The sequence below is a fragment of the Pyrenophora tritici-repentis genome, chromosome 5 (assembly GCF_003171515.1).
Source record: "Pyrenophora tritici-repentis strain M4 chromosome 5, whole genome shotgun sequence".
NCBI lineage: Eukaryota > Fungi > Ascomycota > Dothideomycetes > Pleosporales > Pleosporaceae > Pyrenophora > Pyrenophora tritici-repentis.
This window is the reverse complement of record NC_089394.1, coordinates 1,955,525-1,972,729: the sequence shown is the minus strand read 5'-3', so window position 1 is coordinate 1,972,729 and position 17,205 is coordinate 1,955,525. Positions and strand designations below refer to the sequence as shown.

The 17,205-nt window shown below is 51.2% G+C and overlaps 6 protein-coding genes across 6 annotated transcripts; 3 read left to right on the top strand and 3 right to left on the bottom strand.

Annotated features, from left to right (window-relative positions):
* Positions 1–251: 251 nt before the first annotated feature.
* On the bottom strand, positions 252–1,485 carry PtrM4_107350 (HET domain containing protein; the record flags this gene model as incomplete). Its single annotated transcript, XM_001936013.2, has 2 exons — positions 252–261; positions 326–1,485. 2 exons carry the CDS (start codon positions 1,483–1,485, stop codon positions 252–254), a joined length of 1,170 nt encoding a protein of 389 aa, XP_001936048.2.
* Positions 1,486–2,099: 614 nt separating this feature from the next.
* On the bottom strand, positions 2,100–3,780 carry PtrM4_107340 (uncharacterized protein; the record flags this gene model as incomplete). Its single annotated transcript, XM_001936014.2, has 4 exons — positions 2,100–2,894; positions 2,957–3,041; positions 3,091–3,678; positions 3,728–3,780. 4 exons carry the CDS (start codon positions 3,778–3,780, stop codon positions 2,100–2,102), a joined length of 1,521 nt encoding a protein of 506 aa, XP_001936049.2.
* A 1,846-nt stretch (positions 3,781–5,626) lies between these two features.
* Positions 5,627–8,455, top strand: PtrM4_107330 (GAS2 domain containing protein; the record flags this gene model as incomplete). The annotated part of the gene is made up of 1 exon (XM_001936015.1): positions 5,627–8,455. One exon carries the CDS (start codon positions 5,627–5,629, stop codon positions 8,453–8,455), a length of 2,829 nt encoding a protein of 942 aa, XP_001936050.1.
* A 623-nt stretch (positions 8,456–9,078) lies between these two features.
* On the bottom strand, positions 9,079–10,101 carry PtrM4_107320 (RING finger domain containing protein; the record flags this gene model as incomplete). The annotated part of the gene is made up of 3 exons (XM_066107749.1): positions 9,079–9,180; positions 9,230–9,585; positions 9,786–10,101. The coding sequence occupies 3 exons, from the start codon at positions 10,099–10,101 to the stop codon at positions 9,079–9,081; spliced, it is 774 nt and encodes a 257-aa protein (XP_065962198.1).
* A 485-nt stretch (positions 10,102–10,586) lies between these two features.
* Positions 10,587–11,612, top strand: PtrM4_107310 (PRE1, 20S proteasome; the record flags this gene model as incomplete). Its single annotated transcript, XM_001936017.2, has 4 exons — positions 10,587–10,630; positions 10,690–10,709; positions 10,781–10,831; positions 10,888–11,612. 4 exons carry the CDS (start codon positions 10,587–10,589, stop codon positions 11,610–11,612), a joined length of 840 nt encoding a protein of 279 aa, XP_001936052.1.
* Positions 11,613–12,213: 601 nt separating this feature from the next.
* Positions 12,214–14,128, top strand: PtrM4_107300 (uncharacterized protein; the record flags this gene model as incomplete). The annotated part of the gene is made up of 5 exons (XM_001936018.2): positions 12,214–12,371; positions 12,422–12,470; positions 12,521–12,785; positions 12,835–12,985; positions 13,030–14,128. The coding sequence occupies 5 exons, from the start codon at positions 12,214–12,216 to the stop codon at positions 14,126–14,128; spliced, it is 1,722 nt and encodes a 573-aa protein (XP_001936053.2).
* Positions 14,129–17,205: the final 3,077 nt, after the last annotated feature.

Below are 17,205 nucleotides of genomic sequence, written 5' to 3'. Positions count from 1 at the left end.
TGCTCGGGCTTACTCCACGAACCTCACCTCGCCGACCTGGACTGAACCTAACATATTCTTAACAGATTCCAAGTATAAATAATGACGAAGATGAAGCCAAGGTCGGCCCTCATACAGTGCAAGTCCAAAAGTAATGTAAATCTGGCTCCGATGTAGAAACAGGAGAGAGAAAACGCCACTTGCAAATTCTCCCTCCTGTATAATAATATCTTCAGGTATATACAGCTTCCATGTTGGGCCCCTTTCAACTCTTAGTCTGGTCTCCAAGTCGAGTAAGCTTATTTTCCAGTGTTCGCTTGGAAACGCACATAGCCTCATTACTGACCCTTTATTCCTGCGCTTTAGGGATATCTGCTTGTCTGCTTGGATGTATATTGTCTTTTGAGAGGCATCAATCAGCTCAGCCTTGGATATGAAGACTCTCAGGTTTGGCAGTCTTTCGTACCGACCAACTTTCATAAGCCGTAGCCAAACTCCAACATGGTCACTGCTGGTGTTTGCGCAGTCCAGGACAGTCACGATCCGATTATCGCCTACGGGGATACACGGTAACGTCATCCATAACCCGTGATTTGTCAATTCGTATGGTTCAAGCTGGCCCTGAACTTGAGGTGGCGTACGTAGCAGCTGAGAAGCACTCGCAAACTGTGTAGGGGACGATGCAAACATGCTTGTGGGCAGCCATGCTTCGTTACTGGACTCCCATGCAAATATCGTGTGATCATTACTATGCTTGATAACTTCGAGCTGTAGCCTGTAAAAAGCTCTTTCCCCCTCGCCGTAAAGCATAGGCATGTTCACATTGACGAGGCCGAGGAGGCAGTACGCCACATCCTCCACACGCGTCGTTGTCCTACTAGATGCCCAGCTGAATTTTGTTGAAATACTAGCATGCTGTATCGTATCGCGATCGCTAATATGTTGCTCTTCGATCTCGGTTGCTGTAAATATCGGCTCCAGAAGGCTCGACTTGGTTCCGATTTGTATCCAATCCGCGTCGTAGAACTTAATGACCTCGGGTGCGAGAAGTTCCTGTAATGTCCAGCCTCGTTTGAACCATCGCGATGCTTGGAATTCCCGCCGTCGAGATGCATTGGCTTCGTACATTGCTTCAGTTCTCGCTACAATTCCAAGCCTGAACAGCTCAGCATTTAACGTTTCCGGCGTACAATCGGACATGTATGCATAACAGATTGCAGCATCCCAGTACCACTTGTGCATGGAATTGATAGCCTCGGATAGTTCAGCGCTACTCCTGTTGTCGATACAGCACGTGTAGATCCAGGCCCACTCAAACCCAGTACTCAGTGCTTTAGCACAACATTCCACGATCTTGGAATAACCAGCCATGCCTTTTGCGTGGGGCTTGTCGATGTCATCAAAAGTGACTTCTCCGTCACCCCAAGTGTGAGATAACATAACATAATCGGGTATATTGGTAATAAATAGACGAAGTTTGAGAGTCGAAGTGCAGATGAGCCACATTATGCGGGCTTAACTAGATAGTGTTGGGGAAAGGTCTTGTTGGGGGAAAATGGGGGTATTTGTATCCTACGAGGTTCAGCCGCAGGCAGTCATAGATCGAACTAACCTTGCCAGGCGGAAACTACAGGCACTCAGCCTTTCGTAAGATGATATTCCCTGTTCAGTTTCATAGCTATGTTACGTAATACATGCTGTATATTTCTACAAGGCGAAGTAAGATGATACAACTAAGCTCGATTTGGTTGTAATAAAAAAACTCGTACTACGCAAATCAATCGCGACATGTAGGAGTCGCCTACATTCGTTATTTTACTCTTGATACTTCTCATTATTCTAGCAGAACTTACACAGTAAAAATTGGTCGCAATGTCTTGGGAACAGTATTTGCAGTGATACCTGGGTGTCGTCTCCAACCCTACCAGCTATGATTTTCCGAGCACAAAGCCCTAACACTTCATTACTCATGCAATATATTATATTATCGTTACTCTTCGCAGTGTAACAGGCTCATATCATCGTCATCGTCATCACATCGTCCAAAGCAGACTTCACCTTATCCTCCATCAAAACCATCCCTGCCATATATCCTTTGTAGGTCATCTCAGAGACGTATTCTATGTCTTGAGAATGCTCGCAGCGACCAAAATGGCATCGCTAGTCTTCTGCACCCACTTCTCCGCGAGTGTTACATCTTTATCAAAAGTGATGCTTTCCGTGATACCCGGGAATGTTACCGGGGCATATCCCGTATCTCTCCCAGGGGCGAAAATGGTATTTTGGAAGAACTCTCTGGTAGGTAGTCCGCCTTGGCTTGTGAAGCCTCTCGAGAAATCACGAGCCTTGTGGTTCTGCACCGCAATGAGGGCAGTATTGTTTGCAGCGATCGCCTCATTCCTCAGGTCGACGAACTCCTTTGCGGAATCCTCAAGTTGCAAGATGGCGGCTGTGAGATTCGACAGATCAAGTGTATAGTGGCTGGCATTAATGTCGGCTTCCAAATCGGCCAGGTAGGTGTTGAGTTCGGAAACGTAGTCGGCGGGTTCTAGAGGCAGAACAGGGTCAGAAACCATGTGGTACAACAAGAGCGTGAGGTACTGTCCAATGGCCTTGTGCGTATGGAAGCCAGGATCGCCGAACGCGGTCATCCAGTGGTAAGAGTCATAGTTAGAGTGATAGTGATACACGGGATCTTCAGGTCCACCACCAGCTCCCATATCGATGGATGCGATACCACGGTGCAAGAAGGCCGTGTAGTCACTTCCGCTGCCGAGGACGCCTATTTCGCCACTCTCATGGGACCACACATCGTACATGGTGAGGCCGGTGTTGTTACGGTAGGGGTATACAATCTTCTTCATCACGTTGGTGGCGATGGCGTGGAGATCAGGAGTTGCTGAAACATCTGGGATCTAGATATTGATCCACCAGGTTAGTAGATGTAATGCCTATCGTGTACAGTGAAATTGCTTACTGGGCCTGCGACAGCAACATCGATGTTCAGGTAGGAAACAGCGGCATTCTTCAGCCACGGAATGTATTCTTCTACCCACTCGGTGCTAAAGGAACATTAGTAGATACTTTGTCATGACACCTGACAGGCCTTACCTTCCAACGAGACCATATTCTTCGGCATCCCAACTGCAGAGGACGATTGTACGCAGTGGTTTCCATCCCGTCTTAGAGAGAGCGCTGAATGCCTTTGCGAGCTCGATAAGCACGGCAGAACCAGAGTTGGGGTCAGCAGCTCCGCCAACGATCCACGCGTCTCTGTGGTTTCCGACAATGACGACTTCGTCTTCGTTTGTGCCATTGATGACACCTACAGCGTTCCAGATACTACCGTAAGTATCGTTCATTATATTAGACATGGAGAGTGTCGAGCCAGATCCTTCTCCCGTGAAATAGTTGACGCCGGGAATAGCGCCGACCCAGCCCGTTCTATTGACCTCAGTACCGTTAGTTCCAAAGCCATTCAAAGCCATCAGAAGCGGCTGTGCCTCAATCCAGGAGATTGGCAGACTAGGTATCTGTGGGGTAATACTGCTGCGATCTGCTCTTGGAGAGTCTGGCTTGGAGACATAGCCAGGGGTAGTCGGATCTCCCGGGTATGTGCTCAAAAATTGAACTGATCCGCGTTGAACAGTTGTGGGGTTCCTCGCTGGACCGTGAGGGTAAGCGGCGACTCCTTTCGCTCTGTATAGGTTAGCGGCATGGGATATAGGTATGACAGGCCATTACTCACTCAGTCATATTGCCATCATCGCCAGGGTCGCTAAAGATGACAGTGCCTATCATACCGTGTTCTTGGGCGTTTTTGACTTTGAGTCCTCGGAAAGGCCCGCCGTATTTGGCGAGTGCGATCTTGCCCTCAAGTTGGACACCAAGTGCTTCCAAGCGGTCGAAGTCGACTTGCTGGCCTCGCCCAACGTAGACGTATTCGGCAGATGCATTGCCTGTGAAGGAGTAGCCATGAAAGGTAGGGATACTGTCGGCGTAGCTGGTCGTTGGATCTTCATCAAGTACAGCTTCTCGCAGAGTCGGAGTATATGTGCTGCCATTGTTGTACGTGAGTTCCAAGGAGTGAGAGACGGGATAGTTTAAGAAGACATCTGATAACTGTCAATGCAGATTCTCTGATGTATATTTCCCAGCCTAACACACAGTATTCGTCAAGTCTCGATGTGAAGCCATACTCGGACCACTTCATGACAGTCCATTCTGCCATGGTTTTGTTACGACCAGCCAAATGAGCGCCATGAGCTGCGGTGAATTAGCGTCATGTTCACTCGACGTTATGATGAGAGATGTACTGTAGTAGTATGACCAGTCAGATATCGAGGCTGTGTCAAAAGAGTTCAGCAGAAGCTCCTCGTCTGGGGTCAAGGCTGGGGGAAAGGTAGACTGTCGCTTGATATGCTTGTGGGGGTGGTGTTGTAGTGCACGTTCACGTTGACAGGCTCGAGCGCCAATTGCGGCAAACAGGACAAGAATAGCTTTCATATTGACTGACTAATGCGGACCTTGGACAGGCAGCAGGGTAGATTTTAGGGTACAAAGCAGACGTCGAGCACATGGTGAAGTTAAGTAGGTTGTGGCAGCTCCGATGAGCTTTGGACCGATGACGGTTTGCCTTGCATGCAAAGCAGACGTGAATTGGCTGTTCGGAGCATGATCTGCTGATCCGAGGGCGATTCGCAGTGACGTCTTGCCGATTCTTTGCATGCATGGGTATCATAGGAAGGCAGATACGAGTAACTGTACTGTAGACGGGCAATTCGCTAACTCGCTCTGGAAGGTCGTCGAGAGATTTAGGTGGGGCGGGGGATTTGGAAGACTTGGCAGTGAACAAATGACGATATACTTGGATATCTGGTGGGGGTCGCGTCTGGAAGAAATGGGCGTGGGCGTATCTTTTTGCGGTAGAACAGGGTTGGGTAGAAGCGGGCAGGCTCCTCCTCGTCCGGAGGCCGGGCGATGGCGGCAATGCCAAAGATTCAGAAACATGGGGAACAGAAACAACGATCTGGACCAACATGGGACAACGGCACAGGGCAGGACATGTCCGGCCCCATGTGCCATTAGCGGGGGAGTGCGGAGAGATTCACCCTTTCCCGAACCGGACAAGAGGTGATGACGGCGTAGCAGCTGGCGCACACGTACACACAGGCACAGCCTGGGCGTCATGGCGGGCCGTGGCCATGTCGAGGCGCGAGCGAAATGGGCAAAGTATTGATGGACATGGGGCAGCCGGTGAGACTAACGCGTTTGGGGCTAAGGCTGAGGGTGAAAGCTGGGACGATGGAACGCAATGTCCAGCCGGCACCAACATGTGCGGCGAGAGATGCGTCAGTCAATAAACACATGCCAGCTGCCGGCAGCGCAAACGCTCCAGCACCGGGAGCGGGATCAGGACTGAGGATAAGACTGGGTACATGGAAGTGCTGAGTTTTGTCGCGCAGCAAACAAAAACAGCGGTACACCGCCCTCTTGCCTTTCTGACCTCTCCATTCGTCGACTCTCCTTTGTACCTTTTTTTCCTTTTCAGTGCAACCACCACCAAACGGGCCAAAGACATCGGTCGCAATCGCTCCTTCCCGCGCCGTGCGCAAATACGGCCAGGCATCACATCACCATCACCACCATGGACGTCATGGACACTTTCACGTCGCCTATGCGCATGATACCTTCATTAACCCCCCGTCGCGTCCCATCGCCCGTCATGTCGCCCGGAGGCCGGAGAGGACGAGCATACGGCAACCTCGAAGACAGCCGCCCGCGCGATCTGTCGCCCGAAACAACGCTCCGTGCCTTCACCGAGACGCCCATGCCGTTCGATACCACACGCGACCAGTACAAGATCCTTGCCTGCATTGAGACCCTCACCGTCGCCGAGCGGGATCTGGGCGCGCGCGTCGCAAAGGCCGCCCAACGGCTGAAGACGTGGTGCGCCGAAATCGAGCAGTGGGGATGGTCGGGCACCTTTGAGCAGCCGAGCGAGGTTTCAAGGGAGAAGAGGAGGAAGAGCATTGAGCTGCACATCCGGGAACACGTCGCCGACCCGAACCCGGACAATGTCCTGCCACCCCTAGATTACTGGGGCTCGCTCCTGTCAGTCGAGGTGGAGCAACACGAGGCACGGTTGGACGACATTGAAGATGAGATGCTCAAGCTGGACGTCGAGGAACTGAAGGAGCATGTGCTGGACATGCACCCTACCGCCAGATCGAGACCAACCTCTGCCGGCTACGAAGCCACCCGTCAGCACTACAGGATCATGGACGACTTCTCTTTCCTCATCACACAAACTCTGCTATGTGCCTTGCCCCATCACGCCCTGCTCAAGGACCGCCTAAGCACCTGGACTGCCCGCGTCTCCATCCTCCGCGAAGCCCCCAAATACATAGCCGAACTCGACACCGCCCAAAGGGCTATGCAGTCAGGCTGGGACGCCATCGAGCCGCCATCAGATACCTCTGACGAAGCGTTTGCCCAGTGGAAAGAGGCAGTGGATACCATCTCTGTTGTGCTGCACCAAAGAGTCAGTGATCTGGGCAGGCGTCTGGACAGGATGTTGGACACACTAGAGGGACGAGAGGACTGCTTGCCCGACACCTGGATCGACACCTTTGAGACTACCGAGGCTGACTACGGACGCTGGACACATGAGTCAAGGAGGAGAGTCATTGATTTCGACCTTCGAAGGCGGGCAGAGAGCTCCAACAGGCCAGACATGCTCAAGACTCGTATTGACTCTGCTGGTTCTACAGATAACGCTTCGTTACCGGAAACTGGCCCAGAAAGCTTAGATTTCCCCGACGCCGGACAAGACACACTCCCACTTATCAACGACACTAGCACCACTGAAGTTGAGCTACCACATGGCACAGGCTTATCAGCTGCTTCTGCCACTATTCTAAGCCATCACCCAGAACCCATCACGTATGTGGCCCCAGAGCAGATCAGTCGCGAATCTGAACTGCTATCCGAGGACGATTCCGAGTTCGACGAGGGCGATACCATTGTTCACCACGACCTCGACCAGAGCCCACAACGCACCGCTATCCAGTCAGCCTCCGAATCCTTCTTGTCGGATGAAACAGAAAACCCTTCGCCTATCCGACCCAAAACATTGTCACTTTCTGATAACCCAACCATCACTGCAGACGACTGTCACCATGGAGCTTCGATGGAGCCACCTCAAACACCACGCTCTTGGAGAGGCAGCCTTGGTTCATTATCAACAGATATCTCACCAGACTCCAGTCCTCGTAGTGCTGTTGAGGAGTCTCCGTCAGTTCGCAATGCTACTAACCGTACGATGAGGGCGCCCCGTCCAGAGCTCAATGCTGCCATGGCGAAACGTCGGCCCATGACGAGCAGCGCCATTCCCGATGATACCTCAAGTGCACCATGGCCCCCGTCGCGTTTTGCGCAAAAGGCTATCAGTAGCGCAGAAGAGCTTGAACGAAAAATCTCCGATATCCTCACTACGATCCCCGCCCACATCAGGCTCACTTCAGGCCCTGGTCCCGATGCTCCCGAGGTGAAATCAACGCGCAATTTCATGGCTAAAGGAAGACCAGGCTTTTTGCGTGCTGCTCGCTCAGTGAGCGGTCTCAAGTCTCCTGAGCTTACACTATCGCCTGCAAGGAACGAGTTCGAGACCATGAACGGTCCCTCCGGGCGAAGATCTGCTGCAGCTGCGAGGGGCGATAACGACATTAAGCTATATCACCTCACACAACCCGGAAAAGAGCTACCCATCAAGCTGTTCATCCGCCGCGTTGGGGAGAATGGCGAGCGCGTTATGGTGCGTGTGGGTGGTGGTTGGTCCGACTTGGGCGAGTATCTGCGTCAATATGCTGAGCACCATGGGCGCCGAACGGCAAGCGAAGGCAAATTCGAAGTTGTTGGCCTTGAAGTCAAGAACCCCGACGGTTCACCGAGCCGATCTGAAAGTGGCATGGGCAAGCGGGAAAGACGCATCAGCAGTGGTTATCCATTGAATAGTCCAGTCACCACGCCTGTCAAGTCGGCCGTGGGCCGCGGCATTCTGGGCGACGAAGCGCCCCCACCAATGCCGAATTTTGCCACATATTCACCTGGTGGGCCCGAAGATCCAAATCAACCTTCAACTGCCTCATCACACAACTCATGGCAGGGCAGAGAAGTCGGACTTGCGGGGCCAAAGGCAAAGAAGTTGGACCTCAGTGGCGAGAAGCTGGAGTGGATTGAAGGCATGATGAAGCAGGCTCGCACCGTGAGCAGCAACGTTATTCACACAACCCATCCGGCCTTTCTGCGCGACGAGCGCATAGACAGCAGGAGCGATAGTCGTCCGGCTAGCCGTCCTGGGAGCCGTACAGGCCCTGGAGTAGCCAAGAAGGCTGAGTTTGGAGACCTGGGCAAGGTCGGTGGAACGAAGAGAGTCTTCATGAAGGGTAGTAACCATTCTTTTGGCGACTGCTGAGTGTGGAGAGGCATTTTACATTCTAATATTTGATACCCCGGGCATGTACATATTGTTGGCATGGTTTTCCCTTTGTTCAGAGTTCGGTTTGGGCAATACGGCGTTTCGGGTAAGCCAGGGCATATATAGACAGGCAGGCCTCATGGCATAGCTAAGCGGAGGCTGTATATACCCAGGGTTTCTTTGTTTCTTTTGTAGCAGGGCACAATAGCTCTTGGGCCATGACAATGGCTTACAATTCGACCAACCATTTTACTACAAGCATCACGATTACTTTCTCGCTCCATCGATCACAATCTATCAGAACGTATTTTGGGGGTTTAAAAATGTGCCAAAGGCCTGATGTCGTTCAAGCCATTCATGGTTGCTCCAGGAGCAGGCAAGATTGAACAAAATGAGTGCCAAAGGCGGTAGCTCCAAGTTCCAAGAAGCCGGCTAGCACAAAACGCGCATTGCCGATATGGGTAACGAGGGCTGGCTTGTTCTTCGCACGTAGACTAATCGACACAGTATTGAGGAATAACTTGTGGCAATTTAAGAAAGTGCGGACTTGGCCTCACAGAGCAACTGGACAAATGAGGTGCCAATGGTTCATGCAACATGCACATACATTTGAGTCGCAGCTATTCGTCTTCGTCATCATTGTCGCCTTGTACATCCATGACGCGCTCGCCCGCCCTCTCAAGCGTTCGACGACTCCAGACACGGACACCTTTGTAGATTGCCTGTGTGATCTTAGTCATGGCCTCTAGAAAGAGAGACGAAAAAACGTACCGCTAGAAACGTGCCCACTCCAATTAGGATGATGATCCAGCTGACCTGTTCGTACCGATCTCGACCCGTGGTTCGACCTCGGCCACCACTTCCAATCCTAAAATACGATAATGGACTTGCTAAAAGCACTTTCAGGAAACCAAGCACGCCCATACTAGCGAAGCCTTTTGCAAAATGCTCATACCAAGTAGACGACTCGTCCTCGTAGTAGTAAGCGTAGTCGGAACCCGACACGCCAGACCAGGGGGAGAGAAAACTCCACGGGTCAAGGTATAAGTTGATGATGGGATCGGCAACAAATCCGAGTACGAAGATGACGGAAATCAATATTAGGGCTGTTAAGCCAATTTGAGCAGCTGTATACCATGTCAGCTTGTCTTGGTGGACTGTGGGTAGTGTCTCCTACCAGCACTGCCTATGAAGCGCCCAGCACCCAGGCGCGCTAGACGGTACTTGAAACCACAGGTAGGGCACTGCCAATAATTTCTGCGTCCATAGCTTGGGTCGGCATGTCGCCAAGCTTGTAAGCAGGCCTCATGTACATACTTGGACGAACCTTTGCACATGCAAGGTCGGATCAAACGGCCACTTTCGTCTTCGTAAACCACATTAGATGACTGCAAGAAGCCAGGAAGGTTTTGCGAGGGGGCGTTGAAGGTAGGCTGGACCGTCTCGAGACAGATCCTACACTGTCTCGGTGGCCAATGGGTGCGCTTTCGCGATTGCTTCTCGCCTGCGCCTGATGCACTTGACGGGTTTGGCTGCGATGCCGATGCCGTAGACGAAGACGTCGCATGCGAAGGTTCATTCTTTGGCACATCATCTGGCCAGTACCATCCTGGCATAGGCTGATGGCCTGACGAAGAAGACATGGCGCGGTGGCAAACGGTCAAAATGCGAGTTGGAGGTTAATGCGTTCTTACCAAGGAGGAAGCATGTGGGTGTGTACATGAAGATGACGAGGTAATCAATCAAGAAGCCGCGGGGAAGATGGCCAACTTAAGGGTCTCGGTAGTGCGGGTCATATTCCGACACAGCCGCCTTTGCTGGCTGATACAGGGGGGACACGGTGGCCGGAAGCTGTCGTGTCAAGCTTGAAGAAACGGTTCTGGAAAGTGGAAGAAATCGAGGTTGCAGCTTCCTTTGAGCAGGGCCGGAGCAGTGGTTAAGCCGATGGCCGGCCTTGGCGCTCTAACAACGAAGCTCTAGGTAGCCTGGAGCTCTAGCAGATCAATCGCCCCCAGTTACTTTGCGTCGTTGCGTCGTTTATCCACCCCACCGACCCCTTTGCAACCGCCTACGACGACGACGAGCTTCTCTATACTTGTTCTGTTCTCTACCACGCAAAACAGTCGTCATGGCGGACAGATATTCCTTCTCCCTCACCACCTTCTCCCCCAGGTAAACATAGCAACTACAACCAGCAGCTGCATCTGACCTGTTTGCTAACACTCGTATAGCGGAAAGTTGGTGCAGATAGGTATGCGCTGTGGGGATGCTCACCATCCCGTCGGCTTCAATCCCAGCAGTGTCTAACGTTGTTGCAAACAGAGTATGCCTTGAATGCCGTCAACCAGGGTGTGACTTCATTGGGTATCAAGGGTACGTAATGCAAGGCCATGTTCACGTAGCGTCAACGCGCTGACCCAATGCGGCAGCCACCAATGGCATTGTGCTCGCGACCGAGAAGAAATCATCATCGCCGCTCATTGACTCGCAATCGTCATCCAAGATCAGTCTCATAACCCCCAACATCGGCATGGTCTACTCGGGCATGGGCCCCGACTACCGTGTACTCGTCGACAAGGCCCGCAAGGTCTCACATACCGGCTACAAGCGCGTCTACAACGAATACCCGCCCACGAGGATATTAGTCCAAGACGTGGCGCGAGTGATGCAGGAGGCTACACAGTCAGGTGGTGTGCGGCCGTACGGCGTTAGTCTACTGATTGCAGGATGGGACGATGGTATCGAGCCCGAAGCTGAAGGCAAGAGCGAAGAGCAGACAAGCGAGGAGAAGAAGAAGGTCAGCGACAAGACTGGTGGCATTCTCAAGGGTGGGCCTAGCCTCTACCAGGTCGACCCCAGCGGTAGCTACTTCCCATGGAAAGCGACGGCGATAGGAAAGAGTGCGACGAGCGCCAAAACCTTTCTGGAGAAGCGATACACGGATGGTCTAGAGCTCGAGGACGCAATCCACATTGCTCTTCTCACTCTCAAGGAAACCATAGAAGGAGAGATGAACGGCGAGACTGTCGAGATCGGCATCGTGGGGCCACCAGAGGAGCGGCTCCTTGGAGTCGAGGGCGTTGAAGGTGCCGTGGGACCTCGGTTCAGGAAGTTGAGCCCGTCCGAGGTAGAGGATTACCTTACAAACTTGTAGGAGACTATGAGTCATGTAGCACTCTCCTGTTACGAGTCAGTACAGAGCGGCTAAGAGCGTCGGGAGGCAAGTGCGAAGTTATGAGCAACTGCATGAAGCCAATCACGTACGTAGCATTTACGAAAATGATGTCCTGAAATGCCCAATTGTTTGGCCACTGTTCAATATCGTGAGGTGATGCAACAACCGATTCACGATGCACTTTTCTGTATCACAATTATATATCGTGGGATGAGGTACATCTACCTTCAATTGCTCGCATGAGATTAGTCCATCGTATTACAACAAGACCTCCAAGAGTCATTAAACAACCGTGGTACTCAAATGGAGTTGAACCGTACCATCAGACACAAACCAACAGCAGTTCATAGTCATAGAACTCCTTCGGTTAACCAATTTGGTCTATAGACCACCAGCTGGTGCGCAAATCAAGCAGGCTATACCTGCATGCCGCGGTGGTCTCGTCAACCCGCCTACGACAGCCTAGCGAACGTGGTTAGCGCAACCTGGTGGGCTGTCTCCAACAACGAACAGCGACGGCTACGAGAGTTGCCACCCTCATGCCTACATCTTCATCGCATTTCATCATTCGCATTCTAGCATGGATTCTCCAATGCATGTTGATAGTACCGCTACGGCCAGCGGTGCGTCCCCGTGTGAGACGTTCCAGCTGCGAGCCTACCAGGCTGAAATGGTTGAAGAGAGTATGAAAGCCAACATCATCGTTGTCATGGACACTGGCTCCGGGAAGACACACATGTACATGTTCCCTGAATCGCCTTGAGAACAGTATACTGACCAGTCCGTAGCGCCATCGAACGAACACGAGCCGAGTTGGAGACGTGCCAACCCGACAAGGTGCGGATACCTGCCGCTAGGCCCTTGCGCTAGACTATAATCTAATGTAGCCAACTTGGAAGATCGTGTGGTTTCTAGCCCCAACGGTTTCGCTGTGCGAACAGCAACATGAAGTCTTTTTGTCCAACTTGCCCGGGTTTGGTCACCAAATCCTTTGCGGAAGAGACGACATCGAGTTTTGGACCACTCAGAGGCACTGGGATAGTATCTTGACCAACGTCCGCATTGTTGTGTCAACTCATCAGGTGCTCCTCGAGGCACTCACACATGGATTTGTCAAGCTCACCAAGCTGGCTTTGCTTATATTTGACGAAGGTTTGTTTAATTTAAACTGAGAAGCCCATCTTTGGTTAACGCTCTTTAGCGCATCATTGTACCTTGAACCATCCGGCGAATCAGCTAATGACTAATTTCTACATGCCTCAATTGCACGACAACCGCAACTCATTACCCAAAGTTCTAGGCTTGACTGCCAGCCCGGTCATGAAAGCAGTAGCTACCAGGCAAGGTCTTGAGTAAGTTCAGCCCTTGTGAGGCTGCAATCAGCTAACAGTCATAGGCTAATTGAGCAAAACCTGCATGCTACCGCGAAAACCCCGAAACTACACAGGTCTGAGCTAATGCGATACGTCCACCAGCCAGAACTAGTGCAGATTGCGTACCCATCATCGCCTGCGGGTACACATTACTCTCAGCTGCTCCTTGCGTTGCAGGAAGCGTATGAAACTTATAACTTGCAGAGAGATCCATACGTAATTGCTTTGTTAGATCAGCACAGCAAAGGTTACGATGTTTCTCGGCAACTGAACAAGCTTTGGAGCAGTCGAAAGACATATTGCTACGACCAGCTCAAACAACTGAAGAACAAAGCTGAGGCCATGGCAGATGAACTGGGAACATCTGTTATGGAAGGTTACCTACGCCAATGCATAGCCACATTTGAAAAAATGGCCGGTATCTTCGACCAGCAGCTGCTCGATTTGTCTACCAACGAGAGGCAACATCTTCTGAATGTGTTCAAGAGGTTTCCTCTCCACAACCCTTCATCGGTATCTGATGGGATCTTGGATAACTTGTCTCAGAAGGTTAACATACTGGTTGATACGTTAGTCGCCGAAGCTGAAGGCAACCCAGACTTCACAGGACTCGTATTTGTCGAACAACGAGTATGGGTAGCGTCTCTCGCCGAGATCCTCACATGCCACCCACGAACTAAACATCTACTACGAGTGGGTACGTTCGTGGGCACATCCCAGTCGTCGAAGCGTAAATCCAACATATCCGTGTTCGCCGAACCCAAAAACCAACAAACTACACTAGATGACTTCCGGGCTGGTATCATCAACCTTGTCTTGGCTACGAGTGTGCTAGAGGAAGGCATTGACGTATCCAGCTGTCATCTCGTAATATGCTTTGAGCAGCCGAAAAACCTCAAAAGCTTTGTACAACGTCGTGGAAGAGCACGACAGCAGCGCTCACGTTATCTCGTTTTCGTTCCAGACAACAGTAACGTACAGTCGGTCAAGTCGTGGCAGTCGCTTGAAGCTGAGATGAGGAGAGCTTATGAAGACGACAAACGGAAAGTCCGGCTGGCCCAAGAGCAAGAACAGGTTGACGAGTACGGTGAGCGTCATCTCAGAATTGAGAGTACCGGGTAAGTGGATTTTTAACAACAAGAGCTTTGCTGGATACAGTCTCCATTGTCTTCTTCACTTGCTGATCGCAGATCTAGTGCCCTTTTGACTCTAGAAAACGCTTCACAGCATCTTCACCACTTCTGTGCTCGCCTGGGCTCGGGTACTTATGCCAATATCACACCCGAATTTGACTTCACCCACGACCGTGGACAAATTACGGCCAAAGTGACCCTTCCAATCTCCGTTGATCCTAAGGTGAGAACTGCTAGAAGCTTGAAGACTTGGGTAACAGAAAGAATGGCGCAAAAGGATGTTGCTTTTGAGGCCTATAAAGCGCTGTATCATACGAAACTCGTGAACGACAACCTACTTCCTGTGCGAGATGACGAAGAAGATCAGATGGCGCAATACCAGGTTCGCGAGGACAGGCCTTCCATGATACCAGTTTCGCTGACAATGGACCCTTGTTGCATGATGGCTAAATATCACGAGCTCAACCCCCATACATGGTACCGTACTCTGCTTGAGGTGAAGACGTCGGGAGAAGAGCCAATGCGTATGATTCTGTTAACACCAGGTTTGATGCCACCTACCCAAGTTTTTTTGCTACACTGGAATGAGACGAAGCAATACACAGTGACGAGCTCACAGCTACCTGGTACCACGTTGGACGATGGAGAAATACAATTGCTGCGCACCATAACGTGGAGGGTACTGCGCTCCGTATTTGGAGGGTATATCAAAGACGATGCGAATGATTTTCTTTATCTAATTGCCCCTTGCGGCCCATCAGACTGCATGATGTCCGAGTCTGAGCTCCGCAATTTTCACACAGCGACAGAGGGGCATCGATCGGTATCGGAACTTCTGTTTGGAGGGTACGTTGATCCCGCTACCTGGGGTCTAGTCACGCTACAAGGAGACATGCGAAAGTTCATGGGAAAGGCTATTGTCCCGTCGCAATTACAGGGACCTCTGAACATAGAGGAGACTACGATACAGGCTGTGCGCTTGCCGAAACGCCGGGACTTTCTTCACCCGGTCTCGGAGCATGATAACAAGAACGAGGCCTACACCAGGATCGAAAATCTGGTGGCTTCAGCATGCACTGTCGAAAATCTACCCGTATCATACGCCATCTTCGGACTACTGTTTCCATCGATCGTACACAAGTTGGAAATATATATCGTTGCAGATACTCTGAGAACAACGCTTTTGAACCCAGTTGAAGTCGACAACTTACACCTCCCAATACTTGTCACCGCACTCACATCATCCGCCCTAAACGAGGGCAATGACTACCAGAGGCTCGAGTTCCTTGGAGATTGTATACTAAAGTTTATAGCATCTCTCCACCTAATGGCAGCGAATCTCCAAATGCCTGAGGGTATGTTGACGGGCAAGAAGGGTAAACTTGTTAGCAACGGGTACCTAGCTCGCGCTACACTAGCTGCTGGCTTGGATCAATACATCTTCCACAAGCGCTTCACGGGTGCAAAATGGAGACCTAGATATATTAGTCAGGTACTCGCCGAATCAACACTACCTGAGAAGCAAGAGAAGTCGTCGAAGTTAATAGCCGATGTTATTGAGTCGCTCATTGGCGCCTCGTATATCATTGGCGGTTTCCCGAAAGCTTTCGCCTGTGTGCAAACTCTCCTGCCTCTAGAGAGATGGACGCCATTATCAGAGGCCAAAGACATACTGTATGACGCAGCCCCTCACCAAGACACTGTTATGAGCCTTGGTCTGGTCGAGAAGTTGCTCGGTTACAAGTTCACCAACAAAGCATTACTCCTGGAAGCACTGACTCATGTCACATTTCGCGGGCTAAACACCAACTGCTCTTATGAGCGTCATGAGTTTCTTGGGGACGCTGTACTGGACTACATTGTTTCAAGGAGACTATTTGCACACAAGCCCGAGCTTTCGCATCGAAAGATGCACGGCATACGAACAGCAATGGTCAACGCCTCTTTCCTCGCTTACAGCATGTTCGAGACGACAGTCACAGACGAGTTGACTAACAAAGATACATTGGAGCCGGAAGTACATCACCGAGCTCTATGGCAGTTCCTTCGATCCACGAGCAACGCACTTGTCGCTTCGCGAATAGTTGCTACACAGCAGCATGCCGAAGCTCGTGAGATAATTGCCACCGGCCTAAAGCATGATTCTCGTTTTCCTTGGCATGCACTCTCGTTGACTGACCCACCAAAGTATCTTTCAGACATAGTAGAGAGCGTTATTGGCGCCCTATACATTGATAGCCACGGCTCTATTGCCATCTGCGAAGAGTTTGTTCGCCGTTTGGGAATTATATCGTGCCTGGAACGTATCCTACGTGATGGTGTAGATTGCCTACATCCTAAGGAACGGTTGGGCATTCTTGCTGTCGACAAGAGTGTCAAGTATGCTCGAGTCACGAGCAACCTAAAGAGCGAAGGAGCGAGAGATTCTGGTGTGCCGGAGAAAGGATACAAGGTTCAGGTCAAGATTGGGGGAAAAGACGTCGGTGGTGTAGTAGAGGGGGTGAAAAGGTTGCAAGCTGAGAATATTGCCGCCTGGAAGGCCATTGGCGTACTTGAAGGCCGAGATACCGAGGATGTGAAAATGGTTGAAGATGAAGAGGAGGAGAGCGATGAGGAATTCTTTGATACTGATGAGGGTGGCGGAGTTATGCTAGAGGGCTTTTGAGTTTACAGCAGATTGGCAAATACTAGATAATCTACAAGTACCATACCCGACCTTTTCAGCAGGAGACTATTGCCCTGGGTTAGAATGACGCGTACTTCGTAGGGCTTGTACTGTCAATCAGCTTGCGACTTTCTCCTGTCTGCAACACCTTTTCTGACTGGCATGCTGCACACCGATCATGTTGGTGAATGTGACCAGCTGCACTATTGGTCACATGGGGCTGTGTTCAACCCCGACTTAGAGGGCAGTACTACGCGTGCAGCCGTCAGAAATCCTTCATTCTCTCATGCGCGCAGTGACAAGTAACCACCATTTGCATGTGAATGGTTGTAGGGTAGTGATATAGCAGCAAGAGAAGGGTCCTAAGGCTCAAGAAAGCTTCGGTGAATCATGTGGATGCG